This window comes from Amblyomma americanum, chromosome 7, assembly GCF_052857255.1.
Source record: "Amblyomma americanum isolate KBUSLIRL-KWMA chromosome 7, ASM5285725v1, whole genome shotgun sequence".
Taxonomy (NCBI): Eukaryota; Metazoa; Arthropoda; class Arachnida; order Ixodida; family Ixodidae; genus Amblyomma; species Amblyomma americanum.
Window position 1 is genome coordinate 81,063,452 of NC_135503.1, and position 26,043 is coordinate 81,089,494.

A 26,043-nucleotide genomic window follows, 5' to 3' on the forward strand; every position below is an offset into this window, starting at 1 on the left:
TGTCTGGCGCTCGACAGGCCACCATTGGAAAGTGTACCTGGCAATGTTAAACGCGGGAACCTTATCCAGTGAGGCTAGCCCAGGAGTGCAGTTTGAGGAGCTAAATGTATTAAATTGAATGTCTTATGGCTTAGTACAGAGGAAGCAATTACAGTGCGGTCGCGTAATATACTACCGTGGTTTATTGGGAGATCAGAACTATGTATGTGTGGGTTTCCTGATCAATCAGGATATAGCTAGCAACAAAGAGGAATTCTATAGCATTAACGAGAAGGTGGCAGTTGTAATTAAGCTTAATAAAAGGTTCACGCTGAAGGCGGTCAAGACCTACACGCCTACATCTAGTCATTATGACCAGGCAGTAGAAAGATTCTGCGAAGACGTGGAATAGGTAATGAGTAATTCAAAAACAGTACATTGTACTGATGGACGAGAAGCCAAGGTAGGCAAGAAGCAGGCAGGAGACGAGGCAGAGGTTGACTATGGTGTAAGTATTAAGAATTTCATGGCAAGTTATCAGTTGAGTTCGCGCAACGAAATAGTCTACGGATAATAGATACTTTTTGCACAAACCGGAAAACCGCAAGAAAATGTAGAAGAGTCCTAGCAGTGAGGGTGATAATTATATAGACTGCATATCGTGCGGATCCTGCTGTTGTGCAGGATGCAGATATGTTGAGTAGGGTGATATGTGGGGACGACGCGTTGGTGGGATCTCGAACTAGCCTGGACTTGGAGGTCAAAAATTTTCAGAGGGAACTAGTAAGAAAGAAGCTGAGCAGCGTGTCCGCGATAAGGGGGAAAACCGAGGAATTGATGACCCCGCTGCCAAAGTGATATTCCGATTTAAGTTAGGACAACTACCTTAGCGTTCAAGAAGTGAATGATAATCTGAGTGATATTATTATGGACCGCGCAAAAGAAGTGGGGCTTGGGCACCTACACAAGATGCTGGTAAATTCTTTCAGGAGACAAAGATCTTATGAAGCGCCGAAGCATAAAAGCCTCTAAACCATAGATAAAATCATACCTAGTAATTCTGACAAACGCATTTTTGAGTGAGAAACCGTTTATGAAGGCAATTTTTTCATATAATGGAAGGCTTCATTAGAACAATCAATATATCTACAGATCACCGAACAACAGTCATGAATTTTTTCTTCTATTAACGTTTTTGCTATCGTCAAAAGTGTTGCCCATTGGTTTTCAATGGGGGTGTAAACTTTGATGCGACCGATGGAAGCATGCTAAAAGAAAGATTTTGCTACATATCAGAAGATTGTACCATTAAATTCAATATTACTGTAAAATATGTTACAATTCTGCAATTTTCAAAATTTTTTCGAAATTGCTGGACTTGAGAACTGGCAAAGCAGTCCAAGTTAATTATTTCCCTAAGGTAACCGACGTACAGACGCATGATATGAACAGAATATAGGATGTGCTAAAAAACGGAGGTCTTCTAACCTCGGTCAAGGGGAAACTAGGCATAGGCGAAAACCACATTAATGCGTTACGACACAAGGAGGGCAATGTCATTGCAAACGCACAGAAGATAATGAAAGTAGCCGAAGAATTCAAAAATTGGTGAGGGCACTTAAGCTCCACCTTAAGGGTATGGAGCGATAGCGTAGTGGGTTATGCTTTCTATTGTGACCGGTTTGACGCCTTTGAACGCATTTTTCATTTTTTCGATTGTTTCAATTAATAATTGATCAATTACACACTCTAAACTTTCTTAATTACCATCATCAATCATTGGCTTTTCATTCTGAGCATGTTGACACTTTTGAACCCCCTTTTGTTCGTTTTTCATTTTTTTATTTTTTAATTTATCAATTAAGTGCAATTATTTCACTAACTCGTCACTGTCTATCACACACCATTTAATCATCGATAACTAGAACCACAACTTACCTGGATACGATTTCGTTTACGCAGCCCCCAGTTATAGGTCACCGATTCGAATCCCTGCCGCGAGCTAGGCTGTAACTTAACTCGTAAGTTTATACTGCACAAAACGCTGAACAGTATGACACCATCCGGAACATTCTGCGGCAAACGGTCGGCTTGACGGTATTTTTTGTTTACGCAGCCCCAGACAATTTCCGACACGCGGTACCAACTACGCCGACGGCTTTTCGACCCAACGAGCTGTATACGCTATCGCGTAAAACGGATCAATACAGTAGCCGAAGTAATCAGGACGGTAATGAGAGAGAGTAGTTCAGAGAAATTGTACATTCCTGAGATAACGAAGGCGGGCTTAAAGAACGCCTTAAAAGCAATGCAAAAGGGCCAAACAGTTGATGAGGATTAGCTAGCAACACGTATATTGAAGGACAGTGGGCAGATGGAATATAAAAACTGTCCACCTTGTATACGCAATGCCTCATGACCTTGACCCTACCGGAACCTTTGAAGAATGCTAACATTATTATAATCCATAAGACAGAGGACCTCAAGGGCTTTAAAAATTAGAGAACCAGTTTGCTTACTGCCTGTTGCCTACAAAGTATTCACTAAGTCAATCCCTAAAAAAATCAGAAAACCTTAGACTTCATTAAACCAACGAAAAAAGTGGGCTTTCGTAAACCGTACTTGATGATAAACCATTTTCACACCATAAATCAAGTGATAGAGAAGTGCGCAGAATATAGCCAGCCCTTGTATATAGCCTTAATAGATTACAAGAAAGCGTTTTACTGATTGAAGCCTCAGCAGGCATGAGGTATTACGAAGCCAAGGTGCAGAGGAAGCTTACGTAAAGGAACTCGAAAATATCTATATACCGGCAGCACAGCCACAGTAGTCCTTTACGTGTAAAGGAAATAGCAATGATGAAGGGTTCTAGCCAAGGAGACTCGATCTCTCCATTATGCTCCACGTGTTTACAGAAGATAATCAGATGTATTGATTGGGAAGAGCTGGGGATAATTATGCAGAAACAATTAATGGTCAACAGTCTCAGAAGTGAACAGCAGTATGAGAAAGGCAGCAAGCGTTGAAGTGATCTTTGAGTGCATCTCTTTAGGGGGGTAGTGACCGCGGGCCCGGACCAAGAGAGTGAATGAACTAGGATAATAAGAAGACAATGGAATGTTCTTCGCAAACACTCTCAGGTGATGAAAAGCAGTTTGTCATATCCCTCACGACAAAAGTATACAACAGCTGTAGCTTACCGGCACTCACCTATGGGATAGAAAGATAGAGAACTAAAACGGTCCAACTTAAATTGAGGACAACGTCGCGAGCTAAGAAAGAGAACATTATACGTGTAATGCTATGAGACCGGTAAATAACAGAATTGGTCAGCGAACGAAAATGAGGTAATGATAGTCCAGCCAAAATCCATAAGAATATATCTGCTTGTGCAGGCTTGTTATGTCGACAGCGGCCTTTAAGTGTAAGGGGCTGGACTCCAAGGAAAGCAAGTGTAGCAGGGGCCGGCAGAAAGTTGGGTGGGCGGATTGGATCAGGAACTTTGTGGGGATATAGTGGCGTCAGCAGGAACAGGGCAGGGTTAATTGGAGAGATATGGAAGGGGCCTTCGTTTTGCAGAGGCCGTAGTTAGCTGGTGCTGAAGATGATTAATGTTTAATTGTGTCTCAGAGGTGTGATGTTAATCGGTGGCTTGGCTGTCCAGCGACGTTGTTTGCGTAGCAGATGATCTGACCACTGACAGATCACTTCACTCAAACACCGCTTCTATTGGTTCTCAGAATTAGGATGTTACCCCTAAAAAGGCTCACACATTGTTTGTGATTGTATCCCAGGATCGTGACATCACCGACGTGACCTCGCCGGCGCCTCTGATTGGTTCTTAGAATTCTGAAATTTCGTGACGTCACCAGCGAGGGTACGTATGTATTTTAGTCGGCGTTTGTCGCGGCCTCATGACATCGGCCTTGTAAGTTCTGTGTAGTCGCTCACACGTACGAATCTCTCCGCAGCTGCAGCCAAACATGCCAGCAAAACATAGGCTCAGCACCTAGCTACACCCCGAGGTACATAGAGCTGTGTAAAGTGCCTAAGCAGAGGCGCAGCGCCAACGTCGACATGGTCCACCTGTTAAAGCCGCTTAAAAGAAAGAAAAATAACAATACAGGGACCTTAGCTATCACAGTTTACAACTAAAATGTAACAGTTTCAAGAACAAAATATAATGCTACACCAGTTTAATTTTGCTTTACGTTGAACAAGAGGTCTATGTTCGTAGGAAACAGAATATTTATAAGCCAACAAAGATGCAAAAATGAAGCAGACATCGCCACCAGGGACTGCTTTCACAAACTGCGACGTGATTAATTTTTTTGACGCGCATCTCCGAGGCGAGACTATAGGCGTTCACGCAATTCATGATAGTCACGACGTCATCATAAACGCGGGGAATTTGAATAAAGTGCTTGAAGAACGTGCTCTATTTTGAAGACGAAATTTCTGAGCAACGAATACGACCTCGCTTCTTGGCGAAGGAGCCCTACCAGAGTCACGAAAAACTTGTCAGCGATGCTTTACTCAGAACAACGATTACATATGTTTGCATTTTGTGTCCCTCACAGGAGTGTAGATGTGCGCGTTAGAGGACCTACGGCAATAAACGAAGGGTATATTAATGTTATCAAAACGCTGTAATAATGCAGGAGTGCCATTAACGGATATGTTTTCACCTCTTTTTGACCGCAGAGCATTATCCGTCCGTCTGTTCAAGCCCAGAAAAAAAGAAAAATCAAGCACACGCGGAAAGGTATGGGCTTGAGTGGAATTCTAACCAACACCTTTTAAATGCCATCGTGCATAGTGGCCGCACGGCGTGCTGAGGTCGTTTTGCGCCGACACGAGGAGGCTACTCTGATTCTCCTGTCGGCTGGTACAAAGGTGCTGAGGTTGAACCGGCACTTGCTCATGTAATATCTTGCAATTAGTGCGACACGAAGAACCACAGCGTTGCTAAAAACGCTCTAATTTCGCGAGCAGAGAAGCACAACAGGAACGCAGATCTTCATATACAACTAGAGAGAAACGTTATCTTCTTATAGATGCACAATAACCTCACAAGATAACCAAAGGGAGGCTTCTTAAAAACGTTGCAGCTTCTCGTAACGAGAGCCGCGTCTCCGCCTAAAAGCCGCAGGCTCCACTCCGCGCACGCATGTCGTGCCTTAACGGCTGCGAGCCGCGGTGCTCGTCGGGCTGGTCCTGTGATCTTTAATGCCCGCCGATTATTTCATGTGCTGCGAAAAAAATACCAGGAACGCACGCCATTGTGCAACGTTCGTTAATAGGATTGGCTGCGTGCACTGCTCCCGTGTGTGGCTTCGATAAGCCACACATGAAGGGCATGTGATCGGTTAGTTTGTGCTTGACATAAAGTGCAGAGCCATGCCCTGTGGTGAGATAGGTGAGTAGCTGGTTACATATGCTGCCAAAGAAGCTCACGTTAAGGTATTGTAGCCCTTAGCGAGCTTTTTATGCTGATATTATTCGGGCATATTGCCAGATGGCGCTTGCTGAGAAGCCTTTCAAGTTCGGCTGCCGCGCCTCTCGCGATTCTGCTCTGGAACTGCCTTTTCAGTGTTCCTGCTTGAGAACACCTTCAAATTGTGACCATTACTGTCATAAATCTGGCGGAGGTGAAAGGTGAAATCCTTAGCCCATACACTGCATGCAACGTACTCCTACCGCCAACCAGGACTCCAGCCCTGAGCTCGTGGGTACGCCGATCCACCATGCAAGCCACCGCCTCCATGGCTTTTCCGACTGCGCTCCGCCATCGGCAGAATTCACGGCGACGACCAGTATACTGAAACAATGAAGAGCTTGAACAGCTCCTCCACCTAAGACGCGCTGCAGAATCCGCGGGCCCCGAAGATATTCCACGGGGACATGGTTGAGGATGTAGAGGATTGGCGTGCGAATTACGAACGAGTGGCCGCGTTTAACCGGCGGGACGACACTGCCAAGTTTCGTAATGTCTACTTCATTGCGGAGGACAACGCACGCATCTCGTTCGAGAAGCGGGAAGAGCGCATATCTTCGTGACGAGAGTTCCCTCGTCACCTCCTAGAGGCCTGCAGCAGCACTGATTGTCGTGAGCGGGCTGAATGTGCTCTCTAGTCGCGCATTCAGCCGCCCATCGAGACCGGCGCCATGTGCTTAGAGTACATAACTTGTCTTTCGAAACGGGTACGCAGTCGTGCGCCAAAAACTGTCGCGGAATTCCTTGCAGAGGCAACTAAAATGGGGAGCGTCCTTCAGCAGAGGGCCGGCATGTACGACCGTCAAAAGCATGCCGCTTCGTTTTGTGTCCAGTTGCAGGGATTCGGAAGCAACAGGAACACGCTTAAAGAACTCATCACTTCGGTGGTGCGCGATGAGCTCCATAAGATACGGCGCACCCCAACCGGCGATAGGTACGTAGCATTAATTGTCATCTGGGAGGGGGTGCAACATGTCCAGAGGCTTCTAGCGTCGAGCAGTGGAATACTCCAGGTCACCACGGCCCCTTCCCCGACTAATTGGCGCCGAGCGACGTACGTGGAGGCTCCTGCAACCCCTCCCCCCCCCCCCCCTCCATTTCAGCCTCATTCGTTCGCTGCCGTCCAGAAGAGCCGTTACCACCAGCACAAAGGGTGCAGTGTGTCAACGCACGACGACTTGCAGTGCACAAGGCCGTTCCGGCGCAGGATAGCGAGAGGATGGGCAGCGGAGCTTCAACATGTACACTCGCCGATACAAACTCTGTCACAGGGAAGTGTTCTACAACCCCGGCGGTCAAATTTGGAGCTGTACTCCCGTGCGACTCAAGGGCTTGTCTGAAAAGCTACAAGCGGAGTTTTGGACCATACGAAGCCTTGTGACGGAGCAGTGACGTTAATTCTGGGAATTTTTCTGTTTTCAGAAAGCTTTAGCTGTAAAATTTAGCGAAAATTGAATAATAATGGCTTTTCAAGACATTCTGCCAGCCTAAATTTCGCTTTTGTTTTTCAAAATGCTGCACTCTCCAAATTCCTTCAAGGAAAAAGTTCCAGGAATAGAAAGTTTTTGCTCTAATGAAGGAAATTTTTGGTTACGGCATACAACAGCACTGGGCATTAGCACAGCGGTATGCAAGCATTTACCCAAATGCGGAAAGCGGGAAAGAGTGCTTTCTTTCTATTAAAACGATCGCTACAGCTCGCATAGACATGGGTGAGAATACTGCCTGAATAAATCATTCCGTGTCCCAATTGCTTCAATGAGCAATCAGACAGTTTAGTTGCCAAATACCGTGTGCACTCGGCGGTTAACGCAAAATAATAAGCAAGCTTAGTAGAGTGCATGATGAAAACATAACTGATAGCTTGTTATAGCAAATAGTGTTTATGTTTTAGAAAGCTTACACTAAAAATGAAGCGGAGGAACTAGAAGGACCAGCTTACCAGGGCTGTGTATATCGTCCCTGACAATCCGATAAAGATGTTGCACCAGAAAAACGGTGCGTCGAACACTGCAAAAGAGAGTTGTGTTTAGGTACGTGACAAGTAATCATGTTGGCCACACTTAAAGAACGCAACGGCGTTCGTAGCTTTCAGATGAACTATGGAATACTTCGTCCTGTTACAAAAACTAATTTCTTTGTGTAGTTTATGTAGTAGTAGTAGTACTTTATTTGACCATATAATATAATATGCCCTCGAGTTGAGGCTAAAGGAGGAAGACGAGGCAAGCCTCCTGACGGGGCCTACACAATTAATAATACATCGAACATGGTGGCCGAATGGACAAAAAAAAAACACACACTTTCAAAACAATCAACAAAACGATGCAAAAGATAATGAAACAATTGGCAGCAAACACAATATGCACATTCTGCTAGAAAAGGAAACAACGCACAAGACTAAGTATGCAGATTAAGCCTAAATGTATTTAAGAGAAAAAATAATGTTCAGTTTTTTCTTAAACCCAAATACACTAAGACTATCTACAGCGATTTTTACAAGAGATTGATAGGCATTACACAATGTTACAATTTGGTTATCTATAGTTTGTTTTCCATAGTACGTTCTTGGTCTTGCATTGGATAGGGCAACCGCACATAAACCATACGTAACATTTCTTGAATAATAAGCATTTTGGAAAGAACTAAAATTATGCTTTATTTTGTATCAAATGTGAACAGCCAAAATCTAATTGTAGGAATGAAAGAAATTGCGAACATGAAATGTTTCGAAAGGATTGTGTTCGACAACTGGGCTTGAACATAATGAACGTACAGCTCGTTTAAGAAATGAAAACAATTTATACGAATCGGTTTTGTTGCAGTTTCCCCACACCAAGTTGCAGTATACAAGGTGGGAATGAACAAGGGAGAAGTATGTCTTCTAACCTGTAGTGGAAGCAGATGCCTAATACGATAGATAACACAAATAAGCCTGGCCATTTTTAGTCTAATGCAGTTTACATGATCTGTCCACCCCAAATCACTGCGAAAATACACACCTATAAACCGGCACCTATGAACTTGCTCGATCTTCAAGTCATTAAAACCCAAGTTTTGTTTTTGTAGCGATAGCTACATTACGGTAGTATTTCGAGCCTTCAGCGTGGCGGCGCCGCCACCGTGTGGCTGCTCCGCCACGCTGTCACGTTATTGGTCACGTGGTGCGGAGCAGCTGCCGGCGGCGTGGCTGATCACGTGGTTCGTCATGTGATTGGTCACGTGACCAATTTCCACTCAGCTAGCTGTAGCTATCACGTCACTCCTGGTTTAACCACAGCTAAACTACCGCCAATTTTTTGGATGGAAGAGCATAAACGTTGTCTTGTTGACGTTTAACTTACGTTGGTTAACAGAGAGCCAAATCGCTAACTCGTTAAGCCAAACATTAGATTGCTGTTCAAGCACTTGAAGATTGGAGTCAGAAAAAAGACATTAGTATCGTCGGCATACATCATAATATTAGGAGTTAATGGAATGTTGAAAATGTCATTGATGTATGAAAGAAATATAAGTGGTCCCAGAATTGAACCCTCAGATATACCAAAATTTATCGTACCAAATATAGATTTTTCATCGTGAATCTGAGTGTACTGGATTCGTGCAGTTAGGTAACTCTCCAAAAGGGCATTTGCACTTCACAGATCCCATAGGTCTCTAATTTATAGAGCAGTATTCAATGCTTCACAGAATCAAAAGCTTTGCACAAATCAAGAAAAATTCCAACAGAAAAAAAGCCTATTCTAAAAATTATTAATTAAAGAGTTTTTAATATCTAACAGAGCTGATTGGGTTGATTTACCGGCCTGAAAACCATACTGTTGGTGACAGATTAGACGTTTAGTTTGCAAGAAGTTATTTAATCGCCTTAAGGTACACGCTCAGCTAATTTTGAACACAGAGGCAATACCGAAATAGGACGATAATTGTTCCTGCCATTTTTGTTGCCACCTTTGAATAACACGGCAACACGCGCGACTTTTAATTTGCTAGGGAATACACCAGAGACCAGCATTCTATTACATGTATGCGTAAGGGGACCAGCGATAATATTAACAGCACATTTGATAGGAAAAACAGCAACTTATCGTCTCCAGGTGAGCAGCACGTGTTTCTAAAAGATTTAATTATGGAAACAACTTCATCCACTGAGGTTGGGTACAAAAATATAGAATAAGCGCTGCAGGAGGGTAAATATGAGTCTCCAATCTGAGTTTAGTGGCAGCTAACAGAAGATTGGTATGCTCCGGCAGCTAACAAGTGTTCATTAAATTTATTTGCAAGTGACATCCCGGCATAATTCACCACGTTGATATTTAGCTCAGATGTAAGATTTTTCTTTTTCCCTTAGATGGCGTTAATGTCTTCCCAAAGTAATTTAGGGTTGTGTTAGATAGACGAGAACTTATTAATATAGAAAAGAGATTTTGCCTTCTTTAAATGTGAGTTTATTTTGTTACGAAACTTCTTAAATTTAATTAAATCGTCCCGGCATAGCGTTTCCAAATAACGAGAGAACATTTTATTCTTTTGTTTAATTTGCTTCAAAAGCATTCCTGTCACTCATTCTTTTCTAGCATTTCTGTTTTTTTATAGTTGGGGTTGAGAACGCAGCGTCATAAAATTCAAGCAGTTTCTTAATATATATATCACAGGCACGGGACGAGTCATCTCCACGATATACATCTACCCAATTAATTGTAGACATCAAGTGACAAAATCTGCCGATGTTCTTTCATCATAACTTTTCTGCGCGCGTAGCGCAGTATTCGATTTTGTCGTCTCAGGAAAAAGTGGGAAGACAGGCAAGTGATCACTAATCCCAGAAGGAAAAACACCTGATATGCAGCTACCTGATGGGAAAGTAGTGAAACACAAATCAGTTAATGTCTCAATGTGTAATGATATATGAGTGGACATTTCAATAAAATTGTCACAAGCATGAGACAACATTGTTTCATTTAAACTGATCTTCAAAGGGTTATCCTCCAAAAAGTTAATATTGAAGTCGCGTAGCGCAATGACACGCAACTTCTTTATGTTTGCAGATTAGAGAAACGAATCAATGAACCGAAAAAAATTACTGAATTAAGTTCAGGGGGGCGATGCACAACCAATATTTATTGACTCTTTGAGAAGCAATGCAGACAGTTTCAAAGTCAGTACAAACAAGTGAATAATTCGACAATACGTCAAACGACCAACGATTTATGATATATTTAGATACACTCCCACCACGCTTTCTATCTCGGAATACTGAAATAGGTTTGTAACCAGCAAACTATGTAACATCTGCATATGAGTTAAACCAAGTTGCAGTGAAAGCAATAAAGTTGAAATAAAAAGTGTATGTGCTATCCCGATCATTCTACACTAGCGTAAATAAATGTTTCTACCTTTAAGGTTTATTGTTTAGGGGGTTTAACGTCCCAAAGCGACTCAGGCTATGAGGGACGCCATAGTGAAGAGGTCCGGAAATTTTTACCACCTGGGGTTTTTTAGCGTGCACTGACATCCCACAGTACACGGGCCCCTAGCCGCGGCCGGGATCGAACTCGCGTCTTTTGGGTTAGCAGCCGAGCACCATAACCACTTTGGAACCGCGGTTGGCTGTTACTACCTTTAAGACTTCAATTTATATTGAAATGTAACAACCGAGTTAGGAGAGAAGCTTTCACTTTAAGGTCCTGAAAAGAAGATGACTACCTTCATCATCACTAGCCACGTTAAATTCACTGCGCGGCAAAAGTGTCTGCTGGTAATGTCTGACTGCCATTGTCTTGCGGCCGGCACTGCTAAGCAATCGCAGCAAAATGTTTAACTTATGGGTGTGTATCAGCGACACAGAGTAGCAGCTTCGCTGCCTGCGCAATTGAAAACCCAAAATGACGGTCGTAACATGTATAATAAAACGACAAAATTTATGCCCAGCCTAAATTTATTTTGGCCTGCATAGTGCTTCTGAATGCGAATATTTGTTTAAATGACTGCCTAGCCATCGAACAAGAGACGGCTTCGTTCAATACTACATGTACAAAAGAAAAGAGGAAAGGATCGGGTGCAGGTAGAAGAATTAAGGAGGGGAGCGGAGGAGGGGGCAGAGTGAGCAGGTGAACTGATGGTGGTGGAGATTTGGATCAGAGAAAACGCTGGGAATGGGGGCAGTTGTCAGTTTCAAGAAGACAAAAGCAGGCAGAACACTTGCGGGGCAGCTGCCATTGTATGCAGTCCTGAACGCAGCGGAAAGCGCGAAGATGAAGCTCTCATTGCCGCTGAGTGGCAAAACCATGAAGCTTGTCCACCACAATACGCAGTAAACAGAGCTGAGGCGGTTAGAGCGTAGCGAAAAATGCGGGAACAAGAAATACGCGGATGATGTCACTGTGGAGTAAATTTGCTCGCGATCAAATTGGTCACGTGTTGATATGGAATCTCCATGACCGTGTTAGTTGGAATGTCAATGAGAGAGTGCTGAAGCCTAAACCTAAATCAGCTTGCTGTTTCCTGTCCTCAGTACCCGCCTGCATGAATGGTGCAGCACCAGAGGTCTTGCATTGTAGAAAACGTTGACGGTAGGATCAGCCGTGTTCCTCAAAGAATAATACTGACCGATGCTACGAGATTATATTCACAAGATATTGCAATAGGATGCAGTACTGCATCTGAGTGATAGACTATCGTAATCTTGGGATAAGGGCTTTGATAACATGCGTTAAAAAGAAATAGAATCGTTTTGTAATCATTCAAAGCATAAAACTTTCACTAGGAATAATTAATTATACGTGTTATTTCTGACGAATTAGTTCAGAGCACTTACAACTCTTCCTAGAAACTCTTCTAACATTTTAAACCTTAAAAGAAAAAAAAGCGCCACAAATCTGCTGCCGTATACCTATGGCGCTATTTACGTAAGTTCCTTTCTAACCTTAGAGAATATTTAGGAAAAAATAAATGCTTATTCAAAGTGACAACACGAATATTTTTTTTCTGGTTTGTAAATATGCACGGATCGGGACGTCAGTGAATTTCTTCAGCATAACTGTGGCATGCTTGGCTCTTCTTTCGCTTCCCGTGTTCGTTTTTAAAGCGATGGGTTTAAGGTTCCCGCTCTTCAGAAAATCCTCCATCGTCAGTGTCATTGACGTTGTGTGCGAAAAAACCAGGTGGCCCACCTGCACGAGGTTTCTCGAGAGAAGAGGAACCAGAGTCTCACAAGCCCCACCGGCGGCTGCGTTTAAAACAGCCGCCTTGCTGAAAAAGGCTTTTACGATGCAGTAATCTCACAAATGTTTTGTCATTCAATTGTTATACAACTTACGTTATATTGCTGACATTTGTCTGACAAATGTGTCATTTTGTAAGAATGTATAACATATTTATGACATGTGTAGAATAACTGTCTCAGATACGTGTGACAAATCGGTATGAGGTTATTGCAACATACAGCTTTTTTCAGTAGGGTGCGAGGCAGTGGAGTAGTAGTGGAACACACACACACACGCGCGCGCGCGCGCGCACACACACACACACACACACACACACACACACACACACACACACACACACACACACACACACACACACACACACACACACACACACACACACACACACACACACACACACACACACACACACACACACACACACACACACACACACACACACACACACACACACACACACACACACACACACACACACACACACACACACACACACACACACACACACACACACACACACACACACACACACACACACACACACACACACACACACACACACACACACACACACACACACACACACACACACACACACACACACACACACACACACACACACACACACACACACACACACACACACACACACACACACCTACCTAGTCGATATAGGCGATAGGGCCGATAGAGTCGATAGGCAAAAACTAGTCGATAGAGGACTGCTTGGGCATTGCTCAAGCAGCTATCGCATTGTACCCTTGAGGGCAGATTAAGAGTTATGTGATGGTGGAAGAAAGAAGAGCATCATTATCTGCGAAGTGATACGCTAAGATGACCCCAGGCAAGTGAAGTTGCCATTAACTGTATCGCGTCTTGCCCTTAAGGAGGAGATTATTGTCCCCTCAAGTTTTTCACCCGGCGTCGGAATATCGACTTAATATTTTGGCGTTCTTTTCTTTCATGCATTGTGGCAGGATTAAAAATCATCTGCAGGCATTTTTTATATCAAAGTTACCTCCTTCTAAAATGTCCACTGTGGCCTGTTTTTGGAAATATTCGCGTCAAAAATACGAACGTGAGGGAAGCCTTACCTGTGACCAAGGTTAGTGATGCCGCAAAAATAGAGATTGCACCCACACTTTGCTGAAACGACAAATAAAAGGGGGGCTGCTGAGTCTCAAAACAAATTTAACACATTGCGAACTTGGTGTTCTCTCTAATAACTGTTCGAGTCGCTAGGCAGTTGCTGTGAGGGAATACAGCATGCATCCACCGAAACCAAGGAGTGAGTATAGGGGGTATTTTAAATCAGAGGTCGAGGGTTCGGATTCCACCAGCGGTATGTGTTTGTTTTTGTTCTGCTTTCTTATCAGTTATCTTTAAGGAATACATTTTTTACATTATTAATTACTCATTGATAAACACCTCAAATTAAAAAAAAATACGTATGTATAGAAACATTCCCCTATGCTCCTTAGTTTCGGTGGCTGTTGGCTTCCTTGAAATGTGCGACATAATGAGCCCCCCATTTACCTTCCCTTGTCTGCTCGATAGCCACTTCCTGAACTTTACTTTTTAAATTACTTATTTCGCTGCTCCTGAACAATTAGTGAGCGAGGTCTGTCAGAGCAATAAGGAACAGGCAGGAGCAATGAAGAAAGGCATGTGAACACCAACAGAAAGAGCAGAGTAACGGGTGTGAAGGAGAAGCGTGCGCAAGTTTGGAAAATTGCGACAGTCTGTTCATGCTCAAGAGAAACGTCCAGTTTCCTCAGCTCACTTCGCAGTCTCATGGATGCAAGGCAGTTAATTCTGCTCGATTTATAAACGCGATGGAACGTGACTGCAGGGATATACGATGCCATCTGCACCTCGGTGGTGTTGTCTGCGATTTTTCAAGAGTGAAATGCGCAGCCGTGTTCATTCCCATTCTCACTGTTATTATTTACTCATTCGCTCACTTAGTTAAATTTCATTAAACAAGCGTATAAATGAAGAGCGGGAAGAACACAGTACAAAAATATGCGGTTATGTGCAAACATCAATAAGCGCAAAATATAACACTTAAATTGCAAGTAACTGGGACCAGCGGCCCAACCACTAAGCGTTTGCAAAACGGGAGATAGTTCTTCGGCCTGAATAACAGCTTGCGTGCCGTATATTTTTTAAGTCGTTACGAAGCTGTCATGCTCCCGGCCAACATCTTTCACGTTCTAGAGTCAGTGAAATCTAATAAATATTGGCTGTGCTAGTCGCTGCACAGAATACGAACGCTACATCCTGTTTTGTTATACTGGGTAGAGCTCCGGTATCATCGCGCTAGACAGCATCCGAACTTCATTAGTCACACCTGACATAACAAGGAAGACGGCCATTGTCCTGTGGCGATTTTTTCGATTTTTAGAGATATCTCCTGACCCAGGTACTCGGATTTTGCACATTTATAAGCGGTTGGAAGAGGTGTACCTGGTCACTGGCGAAGCCAATTTTGGAGCTGTCCTGAGGCATGACGAGGCTTGCTTTTTGAGGTACATAATTCTATTCATTTATTTAAAACAGATGTGAAGTGGCTCCTTGCGCTGCAGGCTTCATTTGTGACAGAAACCATAAATACGGTCGAGAAATTTGTCTGAAAATTCAGTGCGAATATTCATCAAGGAGAAGTTTAGAACTACTTGAGAGACCCTTCCCGCATAGCCTTTTTACAGTGAAACGAATAATTAAAAACCGCGATAAAAAGCATTGAAGTGCACAACACGTTTTCTGTTTGAGTTTAACACAAATTAAAATGTATAATTTCTGAACACAACCACATTTTCAAGGTACGAAACGTCGCCATTCACTGATTTATAAAATGCTTCCTAGAAATCAAGAACATTTAATCAGAAACTAGCCGACACAATACCTTCCCCGTCGAAATTCGTCAAAAATAGGAAAGAAATGCAGGAACATATTTCGTTATTCATCAGGGACTGTACGAACATTGAGGTCGCTGGTCTTTTAGGATGCTAAACGTATTATGTACTATTACCACTTGAGGTGTGTTTTACGAATGAAAGCGCGGAGCGTGATATGCCCAGTAGTTAAGGTTGTGTCCACTGAGGAGTTATTAACTGAGCAGCGGCCACTTCCGAAGTTAAATTTAAGGTGATGAAATGACACTGACATTTTCGGCAGTAGTAATAGATGCAATCTCTTTAGATACTATAGACATTGACGACGTGAATGCTTGTATGCCTGTTGTAAGGCTATAGCTGCCTTCATCTTCACGCGCCACAATCGCCACGACTAGCTAGATGCAAGTCGTCAAGGGTGTTTATTTCATTTTCAAAAGAAATTTATATCATAATTTTTGCACGTTATTCATTCATAAGCTCAATCGCTTGCACAGTGAGGCATCCAATAAAAACCTCATCAGATATTTTAACCTCCATAAATTGGCCCATTATCGTTCAGGCTACTGCAATATGAAATACTTTTACCGCTTTTTTAACAAGCTTCGAAGTCCGCACAAGTGCTTAAAGTTGTCGTTGAATGGACCCAATGTATTTAAGGCTTGCACCTAGCGTGTTGCCGGCGAGAAGATGCGTCAAGTTTACGCGAGGTGTAAGACTAAGAAAGAGCGGAGCTAAAAGAAGCGGATGCGAGTATGTTCAACCGTACTGCACTTCATCACACTGCTAGTTAAGGACAGAATACATTTTCTATGCACTCACCGTAAGGAATATGTAGATCACGCAAGCAGTCAAAGAAATGGTTGCGTTGAAACGGAGACGTATGTACTGGAAGACGAAAAGAACAAAATCAAAAAAGGTTGTTAGTTTTTCACCATCAGTGCACAGATTTAGCGACTGCACTCCCCAAGAAAGTGCAAAAAGAAATGACTGCTGCAACAAGTTTGCAATGAAAACAAATTTACAGAAAATCTCATGGCTTGCAAGATACGGTTGAACCGAAGCGCCGTCTGGCAGCACAATGCACAGCAATTAGACCACGGGAGGCATTAATTTTTGAAATCTAATATTTCAGCGCATGGCCATTTCAGCATCAAAACCATGCGCCCTAAAGAGAAAAATTTCTTTCTATCCAGGTTCCCATGGATATTACAGGAAAGTATTGAGCTAACTTTGGTCTGGCTGAAAGCGTTAGTTCAGTAGTATAGAGGCAATCAGTTCTATTTATCAAGCAGTGTATGAGTTAGCATTAGAATTATTCTGGCGCTTTTTTGCGCCTCCTGTACTCTGCTTCAGCGGTTAAACGACTCATCTGCGTCTTTGAATGTTGCTTTCATCGTGGGTTTGTGGTATAGGGAGCCTCGTGTAGGTTGGAAGGAGGCGGGGAGGCTTTTTTAGTGAAGATTGGTAGGTTGCCCTTGGGTGGAATGGAGGCGCTACCACTCTTTAGCATCCAGCGCCACCTACCAAATGAGTCGAGAAAAAAACGAATTTTCACACACTAGAGCACAGAACGGGATCTCCGCGCAGTGGTGGCGTCAGCTATTTCACAGCCACAAGGAAAGAAAATTGTGCACACAGCATATATGGTGTTAAGCACGCGCTTCAAGCAAGGTGTCAAGCGCTGTATGCTGACCACATTGACTTCGGAGGCTCGACTGAGAGCATGCAGAAGAGTCTACAATGTGCGGCTGATATCGTGCAAGAATACGCTAATAGCTGTGAACTTCAGTGCGCACCCAACAAATCGGAATTTCTACTATTTAGGAATAAAGGAGACTCTGACCCTGTTATAATATTTGTGGGGGGAGAGCAAATTTAACAGGTACCGCTTGCGAAAATCTTAGCTATGTTAATAGACAACAATATGGAAGCGATTAGAAGACTGCAGCAACTGGTAGCAATTGCTTAGTCTGAGCAAGTGGCCAGAATGATTAGTTGGGTATCAAAGCACAAGCAAATACTTTGAAGAAAAAGCACCCTCAAGTTAATACAGTCTTTCATTGTGAGCATTATCGCTTACATAGCACCATATTTGAAATGTAAGAAATGTGATAAGAAGAAGACACGTTCTAATACGCAAATAATATAAAAGAGCACTTGGTATGCCTGTCAACGCGGGAACAGAAAAGCTGCTAATCATAACCATTCAAAACAGTGTTGAAGAAATTATTGAAGGCCACTCGATTTCGGACAGGATGCAGAAATCAGGAAGCAGGATAGGAAGGGATATATAGTGGATAGACTAGGATTAACATGCATTTGGTCTACGGAGCACAGATATTACTTGAAAGAACAGCATAAATGCAAGATCGAGGTGCGGCCCATTCGACAAACACGCACACGTAATGAAGTGTTCGTGTTCGTGTGTGCGTGCGTGCGTGTTTTCATACCTCTAATTCTCGGAAAATGTACGCCGCGGCGCCTTCAGCGACAACTCTTCGCATTCGCGGTTAGAAGCTCGATTTGTGGGCGATGACAGATAGAATTTTATCGGGCCATATTTGAGCTTACTTCTAGGACAACATCCGACCACGGCAGTGCTGCTTGCGAGCGCTTAAAATTCTCCTATCTCAAAGCTGTGACAGACAGCCCTTCAAACCGATGGAAGGCAGCGCGACCAGCGACATGAGCCCGCCATTCCACTCAGAATTGCGCTGCATCAAGAAGCTTGATAAAAGAAATAACTGAGCACTGCTAAGCTTATCCGCTTAGCTCATTATTCCGCGAGGACTGTTAAACTGCGCACTGCGCTGCCCAGATCCCCGAAATGGGCCTTGGAAGGCCCAGGTACGGCGAAGGCCGTCTTCTCACGCTGCCGTTTACGCTGTTAGTGTTGATATGCCTATGTCATCTGCTGGTTACGATCGGTGTAGGCCCGGCGTCAATCGCATTCCAATTCGGGAGCGCGCACGCCAGGATTATATATGTGTCCGTAATGGTCTTCACGCTGTAAAGCGTGGTGGCGAGCGAGATCTGCTAACTGCTGGTGCAAATCCGTCATAGCAGAGCAGCTGCTGTGGGTCTGACGTCGCGCCAGATGCTGCGTGCTCCACACGTGCTGCTCCCATTGGTTGCTCCTCCTCATGGCTGCGAGCCCGGTTCACGTTGCCAAACATTGGAGGTTTATGCATTATAGCAGTTGCTCAGCGGTCTGGGCGGCTAAACCACATCTCCGGTGGCTACTGTGGACGCCACCTATGTCACCGGCCAACGCCGAAGCTCCGCTCGGCTAGGGCTCCGTTTACAGCTCTTGCCGCAGTAACAAAAACGGAGCTCATGGCAGCCTTCCTCAGGCCCTTTTCAAGTACAGACGCACAGAAGCAAGCGTGCACAAAAGCAAGCACAGAGGCGCAGAAACAAGGATGTTCATTTAGGACGTCACCTGGCCGGTTTCCACTCCCTGATCTCCCCATCCAGCCCTCATCGTGCTCGTCCTCCTACTCATGGGAAGCCGGTCTGCCAGTGGCTCAACCAGCTGGGCAAACATGGCCAGCGATTGGACAGAGCTCTCCGTGAAGCCCAGATTCGTGGACAAGCAGGAGCCACCCTTTGGGACCTTATTTTTTGCTTCAAAATAAAGTTGTTACCACCACCATCCTGCCTGATAGGGGTTAAAGCTACATGCATATTTAATCGGTGATTACGGCGCTCCTAGAAATGCGGTTGACACAAAACTATGCACTGGTATACGGCAAGCTACTTATGTCAGGTCGCTAGCAGCTTTTCGAATTCGACGCAATCATCAGCTTTCCTTTAGCGTTACAATGTGCCCGATTGAGGCGCCTTTATGGTTTTACGCCGGGTGTTTGTAGACTACCTGTGAAGAAAGTTCTCGCACACTTCAACTAAACTTACGGTTTCAGCATCGGTCGGGCGGGTGGGTGCAAATATACATATGCGGTTCACAAGATGTGAATGGAGATAGGAGGAATACGTCATCGCAGATCTCTTGGCGCGCGAGCCACTTCAGACTGCGCTGCATTTTAGACAATGGGGACCAGGATAATAGAGTTCAAGTTGAAAAGCTTAAGTCTGAATCGACTTCACTGCACTCTTGCAGCTTTATTGCTTTTATTCGAGAAGTGTAACATAAGACATAGGTTGAGAAAAGGGGAAGGAATGCAGGAGGTAGAAATTTAAAAGAACGAGTGTTCACTAGTTTATCCAAACGAGACCTTAAGCAGGGCTTTCTATCTGAATACATAAAAAAAGAAAGACACGAGACAGTTTCGTGTCGCCTGTCTCGTGTCTTTCTTTTCCTGTGTTCTTGTGCGCTTCATCTACTCAAGTGGAAAGCAGCGGGGCTGATTTATCCAAGGCATTGGGGTTTAAGGACAGTGAAGAGAAAGTAAATTTTAAGCGGTTAGAAGTAACACAGCGAAGGTTATCTGATTCGTAAATAAAATCAAGACAAGAGTAAAATTTCACAACTCATGGCTAGGTGTCCTGAACCACCGCCCGATTTAAAGGGTTGAGCCTTATCCATCCATCCATCCATCCACCCCCCCCACCTACCCACCAACCCACCCTCCCACCCACCCACCCACCCACCCACCCACCCACCCACCCACCCACCCATCCATCCATCCATCCATCCATCCATCCATCCATCCATCCATCCATCCATCCATCCATCCATCCATCCATCCATCCATCCATCCATTAATCCATCCGTCCATCCATCCGTCCATCCATCCATCCATCCATCCATCCATCCATCCATCCATCCATCCATCCATCCATCCATCCATCCATCCATCCATCCATCCATCCATCCATCCATCCATCCATCCATCCATCCATCCATCCATCCATCGAACCATCCATCCATCCACCCATTTATCCATCCATCCATCCATCCATCCATCCATCCATCCATCCATCCATCCATCCATCCATCCATCCATCCATCCATCCATCCATCCATCCATCCATCCATCCATCCATCCATCCATCCATCCATCCATCCATCCATCCATCCATCCATGCAAGAAGCCTGCACGATCGAGAAGAGCCTCGGCGTCTGGGCTCGGAAGTACAACCGCCCTTCCTCAGTCTGTGCAATCCGTTCCGACACGACGGGCACCATCAGCGAAAACTTGCTTTGAGTTATCCGCGAAATCGTCCTCGATGAGCTACGCCGATTACTGACATCCTCCCCACAGCTGCAAGCAGCAACTCTCATGGATGTGATACGGTAAGAAGTGGAACAGCCACTTGGTACCCAGACGGCCGTAGAACCCCAGACCATGATCTACGCCGCTGCAGTACGCACACCTCCGCCCCAAACACTACCACTACGCCCGCTCAGACATGAACAACTTGTTCCTGAACGCCGCATCCCTGCCCTCGCCCGCCCAGCCTACAAACGACGCTGAAGCCCGAGAAAACCCGATGCCTGGAGGATTTACGACAACCGACCGTTGTTCTTCCATTGCGGTGAGGCCGGCCTTATTCTTCGTCACTGGCCGTACCGACGTGTCGGTCTTCATGGATTTACCGTTGACGCACTACGACCACGCTTCAGCCAACGACCGCAAGAAATAGACGAGTACCTGCGTCGAGAGGAGTACTCTCCGAACCGCCTTTGGCGCTCACCGTCGTCGTCAGCATCGAGCTTTGCGTCGCCACGCCGCACCTACGGAGCCGCGGTACGAGGAAAGTGTCCTAGCCCACGTAGGGGAAACTAAAGACAGCAACCTCTGGAGGTGGAGGTGAGGTTGCTCCCGAGCGAAACACGGAAGATCCTCCAACGGCCATGCCGCATGGAGACGCCACCTCCGACACGCCGACGCCCCATACAATGACAATCTTGACGACGATGCGAACCGCCTCGAAAACGAAGCCGCTACTGAGAAAAGCTTCGACGACATGTTTTACCCACGATTCCCATACCCAACGAAGCCGTGATCGGACGCCCAGGACCGCAAGAACCAGGGCGTCTAAATTAAAAGTAGTTACCGACTTTTGGAAAGTTACCGCCTCAGTCGACACAGGAGCCGATTACTCGGTGATGAATGGAACAGTCGCTGCGCACCTTAAGAAACTCCCGACCGCTTGGGACGGCCAACAAATTCACACCGCAGGGGACCACCTCATTACGCCATCAGGACGACGCACAGGACGATGTCAAAGGACATACCTATCCAGCGCCCTTTGTTGTGCTACGGCAATGTTCCCGCGAAGTGATCTTGGGCATAGATTACCCTAATGAGTCTCAGGCGATCATCGACCTGCGATCCAAGCTGATCACGGTTTCGACGGACGAGGCCGTCCCTTAGATTAGAACTCTAGAAAATCACGTTGCCCTGAGTGTCCTGGAGGAAGAAGTGAGTGTCCCACCCGTTCAAGCGTTATCGTAACCGTAGGCGCCACTAAAGCCATTAACGCTAAAGCCATCATCGAGGGGAACATGCATTTGCTTGCAGACCGAGGAATGAGCATCGCAAGAGGCAGCGCGCATTTCCGCAATGGCCAGGCCGAAGTACTTCTGGCGTACTTCAGCGAAGAATACCGGCACATTAACAGAGGAACGACGATTGCTTTCTTCGACGAAATATCCGAATTATGAGACTCCTTCGCCCTCTCCGACCCATGCGCAGAAGATTCGGCTGACCCAGAGAACTCGCCCACTTTCAACATCAACCCAGCCCTGCCCCGGAACAGACAAGAGCAGATCCGCAATCTGCTTCGAAGGTACAGTGGGTGTTTTTCGACATCGCCAAAGGTTCGACAAACGCCAATTGCCAAGCATCGCATTATAATGGACCAACACGTCCGACCTCTCAAGCAAAGCCCCTACCGTGTGTCACCGCTAGAACGACAAGCCATCCGGGACCAAGTCGAAGAAATGCTTCGCGTTGACGTCATCCAGCCTTCAAACAGCCCATGGGCGGCACCGGTTGTTCTAGTGAGAAAGAAAGACGGCGGACTTCGATTCTGCGTTGATACCGTCGCTTGAACAACATAACAAAGAAGGATGTCTACCCCCTCCCCCGCATCAACGACACACTGGATACAGTCTGGCCAGCCTGAACTGGCAAATTTGTGTGGTGTATTTAGATGACATCGTTGTCTTCGCCTCGAACTTTGAAGAGCACCTCAAAAGTCTTCGAACAGTGCTACGCGCCATCATGTCTTCTGGCCTAACCTTGAAAGCAGAGAAGTGCCGCTTTGCCTATGAAGAGCTACTGTTTCTAGGCCACATCGTTAGCAAAGAGTGAGTACGCCTACACCCGCAGAAACAGCATTTATTGAACATTTTCTACCGCCGGCTGATAAGAAAGCAGTGCGAAGATTCCTAGGGTTGTGCGCATGTTGTCGACGATTTGTGAAAAACTTTTCGCGAATCACCGAGCCCCTGACCCAACTGACGAAAGCAGACGCGGCATTTATTGGGAAGCGCCGCAAGCAGAAGCCTTTAGAGAACTTCAGCGTCGTGTACACTCGCCACCGATCCTCGCGCATTTTGATGAAAACGCCGATGCTGAAGATCATACGGACGCAAGCAGCGTATGCCTATGCCTAACCGTCATCCTCCTTAAAAATAAAAGAACGATGGGCTGGACAAAGTCTCCGCAAACGCTAGCCGTTCCGTCCCCAAGGCCGAGGCTAACTATTGGGCAACTGAGAAGGAGTGCCTTGTCATCATCTAAGCTGCGTCGAAATTTTGTCCCTACTTTTACAGACGACCATTCAAGGTAGTCAGCGGTCACCACGCGCTGTGCTGGCTTGCCAATTTTAATTAATATTCTGGCCGCCTCGCTCGACGGAGTATGCGACTCTAGGAGTTTGACGTCACCATCGTTTATAAGTTCGGACGCAAACACTCTGACGCCGATTGCCTCTCACGAGCCTCTGTAGATGCACCGCCGCCGGCCGACGAAGAGGACGACTTCCCGGGACCCATCAGCCCCAGCTCTGTTGCACAGCAGCAACGCTCAGGCCCCAACCTAAAACGCCTCATCGAGTACTTGGAAGGCACGGTTTCTTCACCCCCGCCTCACTCAAGCGAGGACTGTCTTCCTTCTGTGTAAAGAATGATGTCTTCGTGAAGAACTTCGCAGTGAACAAAACAGCCTACCACCTTGTTGTACCCCGCAAAGGCACCTTGAGTCTCAAGGTGATGGTGCTTGGCGCCACCACGGACCCTAGCTCCCATACCGAAGCTGTCATCCGCACCATGGCGACAGGTTTTAAGGTGAAAGGTAGAAACCATGAACGGTGGCGGTCGGGGCCATGTTCAAGCCCCGGCCGACGGGCTCCCCTTCTGTATACCAGGTGGGGGGCTCCGGGATCTTCTTGTGTCTATAAAGGTGAAGCACAAGTGACAGAATAGGAACCCTTAATCCATACTTGCCGCATAGATTCTCAATTCCCCCCCTCAAAAAAAAAAAACGATCGGAACCGGAAACGGTACCGCACCGAAGGAATCGCAGTTCCAACTGCAAAACCTACTGAAAATTTGCCACAGTTCCTGATAGTCCACGCTGTTGAGCAAAACGCTCCAGTGGTTGCACTATCAGTGTTTGTAATACAGAGGTGGCTAGTGGCTAACATAAGCCAGGAATATGAAGCAAAAAAACTATCCTCAGGAGATCTTGTACAAGTGAAATCCAAAAAGCAGAGTGATGCATTACTCAAACAAGAGAAACTTGCCGATCTTGACATTACTGTAACACCCCACAGAAGCCTGAACAGCATTCAGATAATAATTTCTGAGCGCTAGCTAATGACAGAAGATGAAAAAGAGCTCCTCGAGAATTTGCATGACAAAAACGTGATGTCCCTTCGCCACATCACAATAAGGCGTAACGGAGAAGAAAAAACAAAACCTCACATCGTTGTAACATTCGGCAGCACTCCTTTGCCCGAGCCGGTCCGAGTGGCATTCATCAGGTGCCCAGTGCGCCCGTACATTCCTAACCCTATGAGATGTTTCAAATGCCAAAGGTATGGCCATGGCAGCAAGACATGCAGAGGCAAGGAGACCTGTGCCAAATGTGCCGAAACCGAACATGAAACAGAAAACTGCCAAGCATCTGAAACAAAATGTGCGAATTGCAAAGGTCCACACGCAGCCTACTCGCGAACCTGTGAAGTTTTCAAGAAAGAAAAACAAATCATCCATCTGAACGTACGAGAAAATATATCTTACCCTGAGGCAAGGAAAACGTTAAAGGAAGTGACAGCCAGGTCATATGTTGACGCCGTGCGCCGGGGGGCCGAGCGGCGTCTGGTGACAGTGGGCACACAGTACACCATCGTTGATATGTACCTGCCCCGTCCCCACTCGAACGGCACTCCGGTGTCGGCACCATTGACATTCCCGAGGTGCACCTGACGGCGGCCGCTGGCACAACCAAACTTAGCAGGAGTGTTGATACACCACACCAACTTCAGGCCACTGCCCAGGCAGGGCCATCCACATCTTTGACAGGTGCAGCCAAGGCTGCCCTGTCATCTCAAAAGAAATGCTCGCTGGCCCCTGATCCGGTAGGCCGCACGGCTTCCCCCCGTAGGGAGAAGCCACAAATCCGTACCACCGCGGGTTCTCCGCGGAAATCGATCGCCTCGCATGAGGCGATGGATATTAGCAGTAGCCCGCCTCCGCAGCAGCGGCGACGAAGTCCCTTGAACACAAAAAGGGAGCGAAAACTCTAATAACAGGCCCCACAAAACCGGGAGCATAGGTTTTTTAAATATATCACCAAAAGTTATTAGATATGGCATTCCTAATTCACTGGAACTGTCGAGGCATACTAAAAAACTAGTGACGTAACAGATATTCTTTCTTTATATTCCCCGGTTGTTTTGTGTCTCCAGGAGACAAACTTGGGATCAAAACATAAAAATATTTTAAGTAAATATAAAGTCTTTCTCCACGAGAGAGAGCAACCAAAAAGGCTCTCTGGAGGTACCGCCATAGCCGTTCAAAGTAACATGGCCACTCGTGAAGTTAAGCTTCAAGCTACATTTGAACCCGTTGCAGTAGCTGTAGTACATTTTAAAACAATTACAGTATGTTCCGTATACCTCCAACTACACCTGGCAGTAACACTACATGACTTAGAAGACCTTTTAAAACAATTACTAGAGCCATATCTGTTAGTCGGCGATTTTAATGCTCACTCCAAATTGTGGGGAAGCGAACAAGCGGAGACTAGAGGCCGTATTTTAGATTTTATTCTGTGCAATAATATAAGCCTGCTCAACAGGGGCAAACACACATATTGTTCTCCAAGCTCTGGAAAATGAAGCTGCATAGATTTGTCTCTTACATCGCCTTCTGCTTTTACTGCTCTTAAATGGGATGTCTTGGACAACCCGTATGATAGCGATTATCTACCCGTTCTTATAAGCCTAACATCATCTCCGC

The 26,043-nt window shown here is 45.6% G+C and overlaps 1 protein-coding gene across 1 annotated transcript in view; it reads right to left on the reverse strand.

The window, feature by feature from the left end:
* The window catches only part of LOC144097280 (sodium-coupled monocarboxylate transporter 1-like), an 87,934-nt gene that overhangs the window by 44,310 nt on the left and 17,581 nt on the right, over window positions 1–26,043 (reverse strand). Inside the window, exons 3-5 of the mRNA XM_077630025.1 lie at window positions 16,425–16,490; window positions 13,800–13,851; window positions 7,422–7,489 (exon numbers count right to left, since the gene is read on the reverse strand). Coding sequence (XP_077486151.1) covers window positions 7,422–7,489; window positions 13,800–13,851; window positions 16,425–16,490 — 186 coding nt within the window. The remainder of the gene's footprint in view (window positions 1–7,421; window positions 7,490–13,799; window positions 13,852–16,424; window positions 16,491–26,043) is intronic.